This window comes from Pelobates fuscus, chromosome 13, assembly GCF_036172605.1.
Source record: "Pelobates fuscus isolate aPelFus1 chromosome 13, aPelFus1.pri, whole genome shotgun sequence".
In the NCBI taxonomy this organism is placed as follows: domain Eukaryota; kingdom Metazoa; phylum Chordata; class Amphibia; order Anura; family Pelobatidae; genus Pelobates; species Pelobates fuscus.
In genome coordinates, this window is record NC_086329.1 from 100019155 (window position 1) to 100037304 (window position 18150).

Below are 18150 nucleotides of genomic sequence, written 5' to 3' on the forward strand. Positions count from 1 at the left end.
GCCTTAAATTTGCAATTCACTTTGAATTCCTGACATCTCCCACTATAGTGAATAGGTTTCCTTTTGTTTAAGGACTATCTTCCTCTTTATCACTGAAGGCTTGACTGTTTGAATGCTGGAGCAGTGTGTTTTTGCAGTTTACAAAGTCAGGTTAAAATAGCCAATTTGGAAAAATTCTCCAACTCAAAAAGTCACAGCTTGGCTACTTTAGCCTAGATTTTACAAATTGCTTTTGAACGCACTGCAACTAAATATGAAATGTAAGGCCAACACATTTGGCTATGCTTTTAATATGCTTTTTTAATTTTTGTCCTAAACTTTTAAATTCACTTTGAATTCCCAGCAATTCCCCCTTTTTATGACTAACCCTGCATATATTTGATGGAATAGAGTTTTTCGTCTCAAACGTTCAAAAAGGCTACAAATCCCCCCCCCCCAAAAAAAAAAAACACGAGTGACTCAGCCAGAAACTAAGCAGTTAATTACACACAACTTCACAAATCCCTCCCTCAAGGCAATGAAAAAAGGAATTTATCCAGAAAAAAAAAAAAAAGAAAAAAAAAATATAAAGGAACCTGTTACATTACTGTGATAATTGTATCCTTAAAGAATTACTTTGTTTTGTGTTGTGTGTTTTTTTGCAGGGGGGGGGGGGGGGTTGTAGATAAATCCACAGGTGGGATTGGAATTGAGAAAGCATCCTAGCCCCTCCCTGGGGAAGCAGGAAGGGGGGTAACGTGTTTCAGTGGGAGGTTAAGATTTTAGCTGCTTTGCACATAGCCAGATAGGGGGTGTATATATGTGTGTGTGTATATGTATGTATATATGGAAAGCCAGAGAGAGCTGGGTTTCATTCGCTAGACGTGCAATGCTTCAGCAGAGACATCTACAGGAGGCTTATAGTCTGTTTCATGAGAGAGCCTGAAGGCTGCTATTAATTATTTGCAGAGCCCATCAGTCATTGCTGTAGGGAATCATCTGAGGGTTACTTCATACACCCAGGGCTGCAGTCACAGGAGTTGTGTGCTTTTATTCTGTCTTGAGGTCGTCCCCCCACGCTACAGCCCAAAGATGCCCAACTTCTCGGGAAACTGGAAGATGAAGCATTCTGAAAATTTTGAGGAAATGCTGAAAGCGTTGGGTGAGTGAATAACTGGGTGATCTAATGTTTTATTTGTGATTTGCATGTTGTCCCCTTTTTAGTTCAATGGGTTTGTGGGTGCATGTTTTCATACTGGGGTATATTACAGATTCTCCCAATGTGCAGATGTCTGTCACCACCTCTTAGTACACAGACACCGGGAGATATTGCCTGTCACCCTTTCTACAAACAGACACTGGGCATGTGCCCGTCACCTCCTTTTAATACACAGACACTCAGATATGTTGTCTGTCAACCTTTCTACTGACACTGAGCATATATGCCCGTCACCTCTTCTTAATATACAGGCACAAGGGCATGTGCCCATCACCTCCTCTTAATACACAGACACTGGGCATGTGCCTGTCACCTCTTCTTAATATACAGGCACCAGGGCATGTGCCCATCACTTCCTCTTAATACAGAGACACTGGGCATGTGCCCGTCACCTCCTCTTAATACACAGACACTGGGCATGTGCCCGTCACCTCCTCTTAATACACAGACGCTGGGCATGTGCCCGTCACCTCCTCTTAATACACAGACGCTGGGCATGTGCCCGTCACCTCCTCTTAATACACAGACGCTGGGCATGTGCCCGTCACCTCCTCTTAATACACAGACGCTGGGCATGTGCCCGTCACCTCCTCTTAATACACAGACGCTGGGCATGTGCCCGTCACCTCCTCTTAATACACAGACGCTGGGCATGTGCCCGTCACCTCCTCTTAATACACAGACGCTGGGCATGTGCCCGTCACCTCCTCTTAATACACAGACGCTGGGCATGTGCCCGTCACCTCCTCTTAATACACAGACGCTGGGCATGTGCCCGTCACCTCCTCTTAATACACAGACACTGGGCATGTGCCCGTCACCTCCTCTTAATACACAGACACTCGGCATGTGCCCGTCACCTCCTCTTAATACACAGACACTGGGCATGTGCCCGTCACCTCCTCTTAATACACAGACACTGGGCATGTGCCCGTCACCTCCTCTTAATACACAGACACTGGGCATGTGCCCGTCACCTCCTCTTAATACACAGACACTGGGCATGTGCCCGTCACCTCCTCTTAATACACAGACACTGGGCATGTGCCCGTCACCTCCTCTTAATACACAGACACTGGGCATGTGCCCGTCACCTCCTCTTAATACACAGACACTGGGTATGTGCCCGTCACCTCCTCTTAATACACAGACACGGGGCATGTGCCCGTCACCTCCTCTTAATACACAGACACGGGGCATGTGCCCGTCACCTCCTCTTAATACACAGACACGGGGCATGTGCCCGTCACCTCCTCTTAATACACAGACACTGGGCATGTGCCCGTCACCTCCTCTTAATACACAGACACGGGGCATGTGCCCGTCACCTCCTCTTAATACACAGACACGGGGCATGTGCCCGTCACCTCCTCTTAATACACAGACACTGGGACGTGTCTCACTTTTGGTTGTATTGATGTTTGTTATAACATATTTGCTGATGGGCTTTGTTTGCTATCTGTGTCCTTGTCACTCTCTGCTTTTGTTTCTTTGAGGCAATATAATGCTTCTTCGTCCTGGTTTGTAAAGACCTTTTTCAAAAATGCATTAAAGTGCTTTTACAGCAGAATGCGGTATCTCAGAATTTTTATTTTTTTATATATATATTATTTTAATTTTTTTTTTTTGATGGTTAGGCTTCCATTCACGGGTATTCACTAAAACGTGAATTATCAGAAATTCAAATACAATTCAAACTGATAGCGGCTTGGGATAATTTCATCAATTCAGCAATATTTGTAGCTTGGCTGCTTTGTCCTAAAAATATACATTTAGTGAATAACGCTATTGTCCAGAGTGATTTTTGTACTAAACCGTGACTTGTGGAGAATTTATGAGGAAATCTCATATTGTGAGGCAGACCAACATAATCAAATTGGAAAAGTTCTCAGAGTCCACTATGCGTCCAACTCTGTTAGTATAGACTTAAATTTGCCAATTTCTCTGACCATGACTTTCAAGCCCCTACAGCAAGATCTGATTTTTATCTTGAAATTACACATATTCTTCTGATATATTTTATCCCTGGTCCTGGGAGCTTGCAATCTTAATGCTGCTGGGGGCCGATGGACTCTTCAGTGGTGGGATTCATAGGGGTAGATGGCTCAGATTCTGATCAGTCCCTGTACGCTTACTGCATGTGCCGCTCCCTTTCGAAAATGATCTCAGTGCTTCATTTAACACCTCTTTGTCGTTTTTGTTCCTGTTGTATGTTCTGTCCTGGAAACACATCCTGGTATTTCTTGATAGTGAAAGGAGGGGGCGGTTATGGTACTTTTACTTCTGTCTCGGCTATCTTTGCAGAAATTGTGTAATCGCTTTGGGAAACTCTTGAAGGTTTTGGTGGGGTGGGGGGGGAGCTTGGTTATGAGGCAATCTTACCAACCCTGTATTCCTGCAGTCTTTCAACTAGCTGCAAATGCAGTTTAGCGGCAAAAATCATCCGCCATCTTGCTTGTGGCACAAATGTCTTCACTGCCAGTTGCTAATGTAACCATCATGCATAAGAAAGCAATTTGAATCCTTGTAAACACACACACCCCCGCCCACCTTGTTCCTAGCTTTAACCTTTCTTTGGATCTTAAGCACCTGAAATAAAAATGATCGTGTCCAACCTTTCACCTCTGTGGCCGTCGATAACAAGAGAAAAATGACCTAAAGATTCTTCTAATGGCAGTGTTTCATTCTTTCAAATGCTGAGCTTAGATTCTGAAATCAGACATATTACGTTGTTGTTTCCCCCTTTTTAATGCAATTTAATGAATTATTGCATATGGAAGAGAATTCATTTATGTACAGCGCTCCGGAATTTGCTGGTGCTCTATAAATAATAAAACCATAATAATGTAAAATCGTACAAATGGTTTTGTACACCTAGAAGCAAGGAACGTTTGTCTGATCTTTGTCTCTGTATATCCTTCCCTATTCGTTAATCGGTTTGAGTACAAGACAGGGTGAGCAAATTACTGTAAAGTACTTTAGAGTTAAAGTGAGCCGAACACGGGAATAAGAGTGAGAATTCTTTTTGCTAATTTTTAAATAATCCGAGCCACATTGTACATTTAATGAGTATCTAAAAAAAAATGTTTAGCGAGGTATTATTCTTTAGGGAAACTCCGAACACAGCACCCTTGATCTACATTGACCAGGGACAATGGGTATCTTTTTTTTTTTTTTTTTTTTTTTTTTTTTTTTTGGGGGGGGGGGGGGGGGGGGGATGGGGGGGCCGAAAACCTGTATCCATGATTAAAAAAGCAGTCTGCCCACCTCATCCAACCCTCTATTCATGGCCGTTTCACGCTAAACTCTCTGCATGGAAATTCCTTGCCCTTCTACTGTGGCAAGACTTTAACTCTTAACCAGACCACCCAAATTTGGCAGGAAATTTGGCATATTAAACCCGCCCGTCCTTGGTGTGATATTAAAAATGCTCTTCTCCGGTTCCTTCAATTTCTGAGTCATCAGCCGCTGCCTTTTCACATTACAAAGCGTTGGCTGTTCAATGAATTTTTTTTGCAATTCATGCATTTTATTGTCTGTAGAAACCGTCACACATAATAATAATAATAATAATAATAAAATCGAAACTATTTGCATATATTTAGTAATGAATTTGAATCCTCCATTAAGAGATGAATTCATGAGATGTAGAATGCCCACCCCTCCTTCGAGACCCCTTTTCTGTATCCCGAGACCTGTTCTGCTATGGAAATCAAAGCTCTAGAACAGGGATAGGCAACCTTCGGCACTCCAGATGTTTTGGACTACATCTCCCATAGAATATGAGCAGCTCTTCCTAACAATATGATGAATTTTTTTTGTTTTGTTTATTTTTTAGGGGGTGCAACAGGTTTACAAACAAATGTGTCTATGCATCTTTTCCTCGTCTGGTCTGGGGTGTGGGCTGACCAGCTTGTAGACACATATCCTGCCATTCTGGGTTATTCTACATGTGCGCTACATCTCTAAAGTTTTGTTTTGTTTTGTTTTTTAACCTCAAGTACAAAAGGGTCATGTGTGAGAGCAATTCTTGGTGCCTGGCGCATGCTTTGCAATGGTCGACCAGCGGCGACAGGGATCACCTACTTTGCCTGTTGTTGGGTAATAATAATATTTTGTGTACTGACGTTTGCTGTAGATCTTCACCTACCCAGAGTTAGAATATCTGATATATTTAGAAAGTCTCTTACCAGGATTGATACTGTATGCCCTGGTTATAAGCAATGACCTCCTTACCCATTGTTACATTTTGATTTGATGGGTGATTCCGGTTATTCATTGCGTGACTTGTCAGGAGTTGAAAGTACAGCTCATCATAGAGATACTCTATAAGCTAAATAGTGTCTGTATTGCCAAAAACTTGCCAGGACCTGGGGAGACATGAGTCATCTCTCAACGCACAGTGATGTCAGTTCTGTCCTGCGAAAATTGAAAGACTTCAACAAAAACTTCAAGCACCATGACCACTACAGCAAGTCATGGTGGTTATGGTGATAGAAGAACCCTGGTGCTCTCCATTGTTAGTAGTCCATACGGTTTTAGAATGGTTTGGCTTTTTACCTGGGGGCCGCTGAGTGCCACTCTACACAATATCCAACAAAGCTGGAGGCTTAGGAGCTTATTTTAGCTCCCCTGAACTAAATCTGGCAGTACATGGCTAACTTATTATCTGAAAACATAAACTTTCACTTCTTATAGTGGCGTTACACGCCAAGCTTTAGTGGTTATGGTACTTTGACTATTCCTTTACCACAATCCAGTTGCATAACTCCTCGACATCTGTGTCCTGCTTCACAGGATAATAGTGAGCCAGTGACACAAATCGCCTCCCTGGCACTGCCCAAAGGGGCTGGACCCACCCTGGAGAGAATTGGAAGATCACCCGGGTGTGAATGCACGACAGGTTCCAGCCAATCACGCAGGGCATCCCTCTAAGGGCGGCCATGCAGGGAGCGCTGATTCAGTGCTCTCTGTGTGATCCTAGTGCCCTGTGTGCATCGCAAGTGCATCTAATGATACAATCGATTTACGCTTTTTGAGGACAGGACCCTCAGATTGGGACTGTTCTATCAAAATCTGGTCTGTTGGTAGACCTCAAATGGTATAGATATAACTTGAATGATTCTTCCTAATCACTTTGCTGCATTGTAGCGTAACACAGGACTTGACCTTGGGGGGGAAAAAAGGTTTACGGTCCTTTATGAAAATTTATACTTTTAGTGCTGTAATCTTTAATGCCATAGATATGAAAACCGTCTGTGGTTTTAGTGTAATTTTTAAGAATAGTTATTAATTTTTTTTTTAATATAATATAATATGGATTTTTTTTTTTTTTCAATAATGAATTTTTTTTTCTAGGTTTTGAAAGGGAGACAGAGCACATACAATTCTAATCATTAGTCTTAACTACATTGCTGACAGACATCGACTGCTGCTGCCGACTCTCCCACACTAAACCTCTTGTCTCCCAAATCCTGGGAATTAACATGTTAATCCTTCTTCCCCGCGTTGGTGGTGATGGGGTTAATGCGCTATATCCCCCTAGCATTTAACACCAGCCACACATAACAGGTGCAGGGGCATCATGTTCTCTTCCAGAGGTTTCGCTGTGACTTGGAAAGGCTAGGAGTTGGCAGGATGCTGGCATGTACCCAGCAGCTGGTTGCCAGCTGGAAAGGGTGAGCCTCTGGCACCCGCTCTCTCTGCGTCCACCCCCCATTGAGAGAAAAATACATATTCTGCACAGCAGGGATGTCTGACAACACGGAAATTAATTGGATTTAATTGCTGAGTCAAAAACCCAGCGTGTAAACGGACACATTGAGGTTATATTCTCTCCGTCCCCCAGCTGGGAGAAATAACATTAATTTATCAAAGGAGAGGAGCATACTGTTTTCAATTAAGTTCTCCTTTTCACTTTCTTTTCAAATACAGATTTTTCTTTTTAATGATAATGTAACCAGTCTAATGGAGCAGCTTTGTTAAAATCCCAGTTCTGATTAATTCCTATTTTAATTCACTCTGTGTTATTGCCCCTGTCCTCTTTACTGACTCTATTATTACCCCGTCTCTGTATTTATTCTACTATTGCCCCCGCCCCCTGTATACCCTCTATTATTGCCTCCATCTTATATAATCACTCTTTAATTGCCCATTAAAACTGCCCCATGCCCTGTATTCACTCTACTATTGCCCCCTGTCTCTTGTATTCACTCTAATTGCCTCCATCTTATATAATCACTCTTTTATTGCCCATCAAAACTGCCCCATGCCCTGTATTCACTCTATTATTACCCCTGTTCCTGTATTCATTCTACTATTGCCCCCTGTCTCTTGTATTCACTCTAATATTGCTCCTATCTTATGTAATCACTATTTTTATTGCCCATCAAAACTGCCCCATGTCCTGTATTGACTCTATTATTGCCCCCATCTTCTTTAATAACTCTATTGCCCATCCAGACTGCTCCATCCCCTGTATTCACTTTATTATTGCCCCATTCCCTGTATTCACTCTATAATTGCCCCGTCCACTGTAGAAACTATAATATAATTGACCATCCAGACTGCCCCCATCCCCTGTATTCTCCGTACCCTGGGCCCGTTCTGGAATTCCCTTGCTCTGTATCAGGTTATCGTCTGTCCTGCCGATTATAAATGTATTAATAGTTCTTTACCATGACTTAACATGTTGGATATTTGATACCATGGGTCAGAATGTCTAAAAAAAAAAATTCTTTTTACATACTGGAGAGATCTGGATAATGACTTCAGTAGCACTGGTGGGATATCTCCAGAATATGTCTCATTCCAACCAGCGAGAGGTCAACTTGGCACAAGCAGTTTCTTACCCAGAATCACAACAGGCTATTTAGAACCCCACTTAACTCTTGAGTTAACCCTTATACACTAACCTCAAACAATAAGGGAGGGTGGTTAGACATTGGTTTTATTACAAGTTGAGGTCCTGTCCTATTCACATGAGAGCAGAGCCCTTGAAGTTTTTAATGCTGTCTCAATTGTTTATCAGTCAATGTAAATCTTCTTTCTTTTTTTTTTTTTTTCTTTTAAGATTTTATGGTTTTATCACCTTGGTGTTAAAACATCTTCTGCAAAGATCAAAGCCGAGAAAGCAGGAGGTCCTGGATTTGGTTGTGTTTTCCTATTTTATGCCTCTGTGTACAATGACATATTGTTTTATAGTGTCATTTCTAACGCCCCTTTTTTGACATCCTGGGATCCTCATCTCTACTTCAAAACATTGACCTGTTTCTAAATGTCCCCTCACCCAACTCAGAGTATGGCGCATGAGCCATTGAAAGCATTCTAAAATCTCGAAGAATTGGGATCCTACCCCAACCAAAATGGCCTGCTGGGTGGTATATGGTTTTAGGAGACCGCTCCCTAATTTTTGATCTAAGGGTTTTTATCAACACTGTCCTCTTCTGGACAGACTGCGTAAATGTCTATAAGGATTTAATAATTTTGCGTAATCATATTGTTTCTTCTTGTATCTTACGATAACACTCTTTAGGAAACAAATATTTTTTGGTTTTATTGTGTGACAAATGCCTTCAAACAAGGGTGGTCTATGTCTGTTTGTTTAATAGGAATCTAAACGTGTAATTAATATTTTTGGGGTTTGCAGATGCTAGAACAGTATTGTACAATGTGTGTGGGGTTAATTTGTCACTCCCTCCACCTCCCCCCCCCCCCCCCCCAGTCATATCACAAGATATTTTAGTACAGTACGACTGAGTTATGAAATGTTTGCCAACCTTTATTTGACTGCTAGCCAAAGTTCTGTATTAACAAGGATCCTTTTCTCTATTCATTACAAACAAGATGGGTTTTATACAGGAAAATAACAGGTCACGTATTTCTCGTTCACATAGAAACATAGAATGTGACGGCAGATAAGAACCATTCGGCCCATCTAGTCTGCTCAATTTTCTAAATACTTTCATTAGTCCCTGGCCTTATCTTATAGTTAGGATAGCCTTATGCCTATCCCACGCATGCTTAAACTCCTTTACTGTGTTAACCTCTACCACTTCAGCTGGAAGGCTATTCCATGCATCCACTACCCTCTCAGTAAAGTAATACTTCCTGGTATTATTTTTAAACCTTTTGTCCCTCTAATTTAAGACTATGTCCTCTTGTTGTGGACACCATCCCACCACCCCCTTTTTCCAGCACATTTGGACCATGAAGACTTCTTGCAAGGACCATCATCTTTTGTGCTTCTTGGAATTCATGGACCTGTACTAAACATAAGTCTTCCAGAAGAGTACAAGTGTCCATTCGGACTTGATGATGTTTTCTAGCGATCTCCCAAAATGTCATTTGGATCACTTTCTATTAATTGCTCCTAGCAAGCGATGATGTGCTCAATTATTTTTAGATCAATTTGCAGAGATAAGGAAATTAGTCATATGACTGTATTCCTCTAGTCGGCAAAGCTATGCACGTGGTCCGTGGTAGACCCACGGGGGTCAAATGTAGTGGGTTTTTATTTTATTTTTTATTTTTTTTGGGGGGGTGTTTTTTTTTTTTTTTTAATATGCATGCATGCATGCAACTGACTTTTTGGCACAGACACATCGAAGGCTGGATGCTCTGAATTGCTGATAACAAAACCATCTTTCTTCTAATCGAGGCTACCAAATGTATTAAATGAATACCCAAAGCACAATAACCACTACAGCATGCTGTAAGTCAAATGGCTTTAGAACTAGTAACAGTGGTGAGGTGGAAGCTAATCGCTCTCAGACTGAACACTTCTTGCCATTAGTATTAAGACAGTAAGCGGTGTCTGGCAGACCGAGGTAAGAAGTCAAATTATTCTAATATGTTGTATTGTGGTGAACGGCAGGGCACTTCCTACAGCAAGCTGTAGTGTTTATGGTGCTTGGCGGTTTCCTATGATATTGATCATTGCCTAATTTGTCATTTTAGCAGGGTCCTGTAACATTTTGTACTTGCTTTATTTATATGTTGTACAGTGCTGATACTTCTATGAGGTGAACAGTAGCTCAAAAGGCAACGATATTGAGTGTTAGAATTTCGTTTCTTAGAGAACACGTTGTACAAGTTTTTGAACCCAAGAATGCAGAGCTTCTACAATGTCTTCATCACCTCTCGGAATACGTCCTCCACAGCAATGTCCTGTTTTTAGTGAAAAATCATGTTTTGGAAATGTAGTTTGAGTGTTTTAGCAAGAGGTATTTTTTTATTTATTTTTTAACTCGCTAAGTAACTCTTGAGAAAACAACTACCCCTGGTTTAAGAGAGAATATTTTTTTTTAATATTTTTCCTGCTGCCTTGTCATCACCTAAACCTTCGATTGAGGTATCTGAACGGAGACGTGTAAAGTTGATCTGAAGTAATTGTAGGGAGTTCACAGAAGACTTGTAAGGTCTGTAGGCTTTTATTTCCTTCCTCTCTGCCACAATGGCTGGGGATCAAATGACTAATGGAGATGGGTCTCTGTCTAGAGAGGGTCATCTGTGTTTTGTCTTGTCTACAAACTGATGGGCCCAATGACAAGTCCTGTGCCCTGTTGCAGTCACTTGACTTCATACCCTTTAACACCACTAACCTACAAAAACCTGCTTTGTGGTTTCAATACTGGGGGACTATAAAAACAAGATTCAATTTGGGTAGTTTTTTTGGGGGGAGGGGATTGGGGTTGTTGTGGTTTGTTTGGTTTTTTTTATTTTTTGTTTGTTTGGTTTTTTTAATAGAGGATAATATATGCTGCAGATGCATACAATGGATGTACAAAAATAAAAAATCCTAAAAGTGACAAACTGGTTAAGATGAACAGAAACAAGATGGTCAAAGGGCCTTGTGAAATTTCATCTTGTTTTGTAGAATTGTGTAGTTGCTGTGATGTTGGACTCCATCTGGTGAGGTCATGGAGTGACCGTAAATGTGCCCGTTGTTTTGGTACAGTAATGTTTTGTGAAGGGGAAATAACTTTCCAGCTACTTTTTAGAGACTGGTTCTGCTCCATGCTTTCTTTCGGGGGTTCCTTTAAAACATACGCCTTCTCCTGTGGAAGCTACACGAGATATTGATCTTCTGGACACCTTTTACATTACAGAAGAAGGCTAGTACACAATGGCATTTATGTATATACAACGGCTGCTGAATTTATACTTTTTATATTGTGTTCTAATTAGTTTTTATGTATTTTTGTGATCTGTGGCACCCATGAGACTGGACTGACTTTATTTCCTGTGGTCTTTTTTTTTTTTCCCCAGGTGTGAACATGATGCTGAGGAAGATTGCCGTAGCTGCAGCTTCTAAACCAGCTGTAGAGATCAAACAGGAAGGAGAGTGCTTCTACATTAAAACGTCCACCACCGTCCGAACCACAGAAATCAACTTCAAAATGGGGGAAGAGTTTGAGGAGCAGACCGTAGACGGACGCCCATGCAAGGTAGTAAATTGCTAACCGCCTACAGAATCAGACTGTTCAGGTCTCATTTCGTAAGATTCATTTCTTAAAAATTTTATTTTATTTTTTTGTTTGTTTTAAAGTCACTTAGAATTATTATTATTATTATTATTTTATGTGTTGATTTCACACATTTTTATGAAGAGTTCTTGGAGTGGAACCCTCACAAATCATAGGGCATTTAATCCAGAAGGGAACCTGGAAGTTTATACCCCCTTACTTTTATTGCCCCACTGTCCCAGTAATTCTACTTGGTCTCTGAACCGTCCTGTTTAGGACACATGATGTCATACTCATGGGCTATGGCCTCTGGGTGATTTGAGATACTGACCTCCATAAAAGACAAATAGACACGGTTAGTCACTAAAGGGAGATCTCTAGGTGAATTCAAAGTAACTTTTTCAAATTTAAGGACAAAATAGCTTAACAGGAATTTTTTTTTTTTTTTTTTTTAAACCAGCTATGGTTACCCTATAGCCTTGGATTTGAAATTTACTTTACTAAATAACTTTACTAAATGTCTCTGCTTTTGATTGGACCTATACTCGGGATTTCAAATTCCAATATCTGATTTAAGAAAGGACTAAAGTGTGCTCGCGCACAGAGCAGCAGACAACCTAAAATGGGCTATATATATCTATATATATATATATGTCTGGGGACATAACATAACTAAATGCCATTGGGTGCTGATATGTTGGAATCTACAGCATATTTTTGATTTTATATTTTTCTCTAACGTTTCAGTCTTCTGAGCCAGCACTATCCGTCAGGACCGAGTTTAATATCTAATGTACCATTTCCTTGCGTTACAAATATAACCAAAACCTTGTGAATTCCAGTTGTGACTGCGCTCACGCAGGTGCGTGCAATACTATCTATGTTTCAGCCAAGGAAATCTAATCATGGTTGCAACATTGGTTTTGACCATGTTCATCTCCTACCAAAGCCATTTCTGTTTTATGAAGTGCTCTGGGCGCTCTTATACATATTAAATGACAAGCAAAGGGCTAGCAGAAATGATTACGTTCTCCCCTTTTGGGGTAATGACTCACTGAGCTATTTTGAAAGCACAGTAACACTGTTCGCCTGGCGAATAACTGCGTCATGTACCCCTTTCCAAGCCTTCAAAGTGCGATCTGTCACCAGGCACAAGGCTCCTATTTCATTTTGCAGCAGGAGATTAAACTAAGATTTTTTTTCCTTTTTATTATTTTTAAAACGGGAAAGTGGAAATGGAAATGTTGTCACCTCCCCGACCAGAGTAGATACAGGTTTCCTGGAAAGGATTCTGGGATATTTTATTGCGTGCCCAGTTTAGGCACTTCTCGATGAGGTCTACACTCCAAAGCAGTTTTGTGGTCAGGTAAAGTGAGGTTATGTTGAAACTTTGCCATTAAATGAAACTCTGCACCGATGTAAGTCTGTACCCAGTCTTGGGATGTGTTAACTCTTTCGATAAACTGGCCATGAATATGAAATGGATTGACTGCAAGTCTAGTCTGCGACCAGGGGTAGTCTTTCTCTCTGGGATAATTTTATTTTAAATTGAACCTGGTCTCTAAAAGGCAAACCCCGTATTAATAGATTTTATGTGGTTTATATGTTGTGTCTAAATCGCTCTTTCAAACTTTCTTCAGAACTTTTTTTTTTCTTCTTGCAATAGTCTATTAGATCTTCCTGATATTCTAGAATATAAGTTTGTAATTGCGTTTCTCTCCTTGTTAGTCATTCCTTCAAAGTTGCCATCAGAAACTTTAAGGCTAAGTAAAACTATACCCCCTATATACAATAACTGCCCCTTCAGTTCTAACACATTTCCCAATCCATTTTAAGTGGTATTTCTATGTCCACGTCCTATTGATGCCTTTGTGTTTGTCATGTTGCCCTCTTTGTCTATTTCTGCCGCCCCTTCCTTCCCAAAAAGGTGCTTTTTTTTTTTTTTTTTTTTTTTTTAACTCCAATCACCTCCTCTCTTTTCTCCCTGCAAGCCGTTGCTGTGAGATCAGAGGGTTCGTATCCTGATCTGATTATCAGTTTAGGCTTTTCTTGGCCACAGAAGTCCCTGTGTCCATCACTTTTTAGTTGGATTGTTGTAAACCGAGCTTCACTTCTTTGTATCGTCTTCACTGTGTCTTTCCCAGAATGTTATATTTCTATCTTCATTTATAACGAACATCTAAAAATTCAACTAACATTTCAAGCTAAAGCCTAAATATTGCTGAAAACCATCAAATTTTAAAAAAAAATGTGACCTCACAAGCACAGGGTACATGTATAATACAACTTTCTTGCTCTTTAATATTTTAATGTTATTCCTAGAAGTATGAGGAAGTATGAAGTGTAAATATTTTACACTTGCAAGACCATCATAATGACCAATATTTTAAGTTTCAATGCTCACCCTTACACACAGTTATCTTTTATTATTGCAAGACTAATATTTTGTGTAGATAGTTTAACATGTAATTTATCAAATCTTTAAATCGCTTATAACTGCATTTTTTGTGTGCCATTTTCTGCAAAAGTGTTTTATGATGGACCAATATTTGTTTTCCACCTTTTTAAATCCATTCAGTTTTAAAGTTTAAATGTCAGTGCTCATCCAAATCATCGGAATGGGTGAAGTCCTTGTTCAGGCCACTTGCTCTATTGTGTGTCTGCTGCCTGGTAACTTTCCCCAGTCAGGAGTTGGATGAATGGGAAAAGGCAGCACATTGAGTCTGTTGGATTCCTCTGCAGCTGTCTCCTGTCCATGACTGATGTTGGGGGATTCGGTGTTTTGGTCTGAAGAGGCCTGTTTGTTAATTAATTGTCTCCTTTTTCTGTCTTTTTTGTTTCTTTCTGCTCCAGAGCTTGGCCAAGTGGGAAAGTGAGAACAAAATGGTTTGCGAACAAAGACTTCTGAAAGGGGAAGGACCCAAGACTTCCTGGTCTAGGGAACTGACCAACGATGGCGAGCTTATACTAGTAAGTGGATAGGGTCCTGTCTGCCTGCAGTACAATCATAAAATGTATTTTAAATGGACAAAAAAAAAAAAAACAGGGACATTTAAAAACAATGGAGTAAGTATTAGTGATTTTATGAAACGCTACTCAATACTCCAACTAGTAATGTTAGACAAACCGTAAACAAACACGACACACAAAAGGAAACAAACAATGACTAAAGGACCTCTTTGCACACACAAAGCATTTCAGCTTGTCTTACTACTTTGTGTAAGGAGTATCCCATCGTAAGGGCACTGGATTCCTATTTTTATGTAATATTGGCACTTTGACAGACAGCCGGGGAAGAGTTTCTTAATCAAGTTGAGTAAAACCGACATGTAGGTTATCTTGCTCTTCATTGAATTAACAGAAGTGGGAGGCACGCCTGCAGTCTCACTGCTCAATTCTCTGCCATTTAGAAGTTTAAATCACTTTTGTTTCTGTTTATACAGTATAGTAACACATCCTTTCATTGCGCGCATACACACACACACACACACACTGCGCATTCGGAGCTGAGAGGTGGAGCGGAGGGATCCCCAGCGCCAAGTGCTGAAGGGGTTCTAAACGCGCGCATACATACACTCACTGACAGACAAACATACATACACTCTCACTGACAAACACACACTCACTAACAGACTCACTAACAGACACAAACTAACACACTCCGTAACAGACACACAGTAACACACTCACTGACACACACACCAAAACACTCACTGACACACACACTGACGCAAAAACTATCACTAACACACACACACATGTGTTTTTTAAAAAATGTGATCCCCCAGCCTCCCTACCTTTTGGGAGTGCTGAGGGGATTCTCTGGGGTCCAGTGGTGTTGCTGGGCGGCCGGTCCTGCGGGCGCGCAAGGGAGTACCGAGCTGCGATCCTCCTGTTCAGCTCCCTTGCGCACCGCTTACTGATGCCGGAGCCGGAATATGACGTCATATTCCGGCTCCAGCATCAGTGCGGTGGGCGCGAGGGAGCTGGGCAGAGAGCACTCAGGGGAGAGTGCGCCCGGTGACACAAGGGCCAGCCTCGGGGGGGCCCTGAGGTGGCCAGCTCCAGGGCCCCCCCCAGGAGAAGAGGCTGGCCACACTGGCGGTCGTACATACCTGGTGGGCCGGGCCCAGTCGCAGCCGCGACCCCCGGTATGTATGCCACTGACACTGTCTAATAGATACATTCATAGTGCCCAATACACATACTGCTTGGTACATACGTCAATGCATTTGGTGGGATTTATTTTATAATAATTGTGGGATTCAATTCATGTGAACTTTAAATATAATTTAATATGTAAGAATCTCTTTACATGGTGTCACTTACGCACTCACTGACGTGCAGTGTCACTTACGCACTCACTGACGTGCAGTGTCACTTACGCACTCACTGACGTGCAGTGTCACTTACGCACTCACTGACGTGCAGTGTCACTTACGCACACACTGACGTGCAGTGTCACTTACGCACACACTGACGTGCAGTGTCACTTACGCACACACTGACGTGCAGTGTCACTTACGCACACACTGACGTGCAGTGTCACTTACGCACACACTGACGTGCAGTGTCACTTACGCACACACTGACGTGCAGTGTCACTTACGCACACACTGACGTGCAGTGTCACTTACGCACACACTGACGTGCAGTGTCACTTACGCACACACTGACGTGCAGTGTCACTTACGCACACACTGACGTGCAGTGTCACTTACGCACACACTGACGTGCAGTGTCACTTACGCACACACTGACGTGCAGTGTCACTTACGCACACACTGCCACTCAAACAGAAACTCACATCACTTTACCTAAAGTCACACTTTATTTACACACACAGCAATTCTGTACACACAGACCCACCAATTTACAATTATGTAAAATAATCCGTTCCCCTTACCTCCAAAGGGTCCTAAGTGCTGTGACTGGAGGAGAGGGATCCAGCCTGCAGGTAGTGTTTTTGTTTCTGCTGGGGGAGCAGGAGAGCCATGCACAGTGAAAACAGATTGCTTCCTGCTCCCTGCAGAGTGTTTCCGGTGTTCACTGGCAGGGGCAGCAGGGATACCAAGTCATGTTCCGGCAGCAAGCCGTGTTCTTCCCGGGAGGTAAGGAAAGGAGCCCAGCAGATAAATGGCTGCTCACCCAGCACAGCAGCAGCCAGGGAAGCTGACCAGGAAACCGCCTGGAGTGCGGCCCCCCCCAGAGGCCAGCGCCCCAGGCGAAAGCCTTTTTCGCCTAATGGTAGCGCCGGCCTTGAGTAAAGGTATATGTAGATTACCATATGTGTTAAAACTGCAACTTCTGTGATGCTTTGTCATTCTAAAGGCATGCAAAGCATCATGTTAGTTGTAGTTCTAGAACATCTGGTAGTAGGTCCATGTCCACTTCTCATCATATAATTATCATTAAATTTGTATTGTGTGCACTTTAACATGTTATCCAGGATAGATTTCATGGTTTTTGAGTTCTTTCTTTCCCAAACACAAAATAGAATATATAAATGACCACAGATAAAATCGCTTAGTCCTTTTGTTCGTTGAATATCACCACCTACATTTGTTGCTACCTGTCTGCATAATTTAGAGTTTTCACGCTGCACAGGTCCATTGTTTGTACAGTCATCTGATATTTTTAACATTTCACATTTCTGGTTCTTTTTAGACCATGGTTGCTGACGAGGTCACCTGTACCCGGATTTACATCAGGGACTAATTTAACTTGGCACAGGAGATCTACGGCATTCTGTCCTACCAAACTATTCTTCTGAATCTTCAATAACCACTTCAAATAAAGCAGAAAGTATTCAGTTTACAGCAACACATTGAACTCGCAATACTCGGTCAAGTTGGTCTTCAACTTGATACCAGTTTTCCAGGAGACCCAGGTTCTTGCTTCGCTCTAAAAAAGGCCTCACTTATCAGACAATGTCATGAACATCACAGCAGTTGGAATAGTGAAAGTATAGGTCTTTAACCAATTAACAAAGCTTTCGTCATTAACCAGACCATGTTATCTTGTATTCTTTACTCCTACGTCAGTCACATTTAGCTGCAGTGACTGTTTCATTTTCAATACAAACTGCTATTTTTTTTTCCAGACATTATCTAGGAAGCAAATTATTACAGCTGATTTTTTTTGTAACCGTATTTTCTAAGGGTTCCAGCGCCCACGTAGAACGTACATGGTATTAATGAGCACTACCTTTTTGGCAGAAGGTGGTTTTTACAATATAACTCGTCACAATTTTGCACTCAGAGCATTAATACTCATCGATTTCTGTCTTTGCGTAGGGAGGATTTTCTGTCTATGAATTTATAAAGTGCACGAATAAGCAAACCAGTCTGATATATTATCATGTATTTTTTTTTTTTGGTCTGCTTTTTAATCCGTATAAAAGATTGTTTTTTTGTTTGTTTTTTGTGTTTTTTTTTTTTTTTTTTTTTTTATTTGTTGCCAGCAGCACAAAATTAATCCTGCGTA

General features: G+C 41.4%; 1 protein-coding gene across 1 annotated transcript; it reads left to right on the forward strand.

The window, feature by feature from the left end:
• Nucleotides 1-814: 814 nt before the first annotated feature.
• On the forward strand, nt 815-17674 carry CRABP2 (cellular retinoic acid binding protein 2). The gene is made up of 4 exons (XM_063439202.1): nt 815-1141; nt 11468-11646; nt 14518-14634; nt 17332-17674. Exons 1-4 carry the CDS (start codon nt 1072-1074, stop codon nt 17380-17382), a joined length of 417 nt encoding a protein of 138 aa, XP_063295272.1. The 5' UTR covers nt 815-1071; the 3' UTR covers nt 17383-17674.
• The last annotated feature ends 476 nt before the right edge of the window (nt 17675-18150 follow it).

Excerpts from the sequence above, each read along its gene's own strand:
- CRABP2 (XM_063439202.1), top strand. The coding sequence starts at position 1,072 with ATGCCCAACTTCTCGGGAAACTGGAAGATGAAGCATTCTGAAAATTTT. Across the intron at positions 1,142-11,467 it reads GGAAATGCTGAAAGCGTTGG|GTGTGAACATGATGCTGAGG; the intron begins GTGAGTGAATAA and ends TTTTTTCCCCAG. Across the intron at positions 11,647-14,517 it reads TAGACGGACGCCCATGCAAG|AGCTTGGCCAAGTGGGAAAG; the intron begins GTAGTAAATTGC and ends TTTCTGCTCCAG.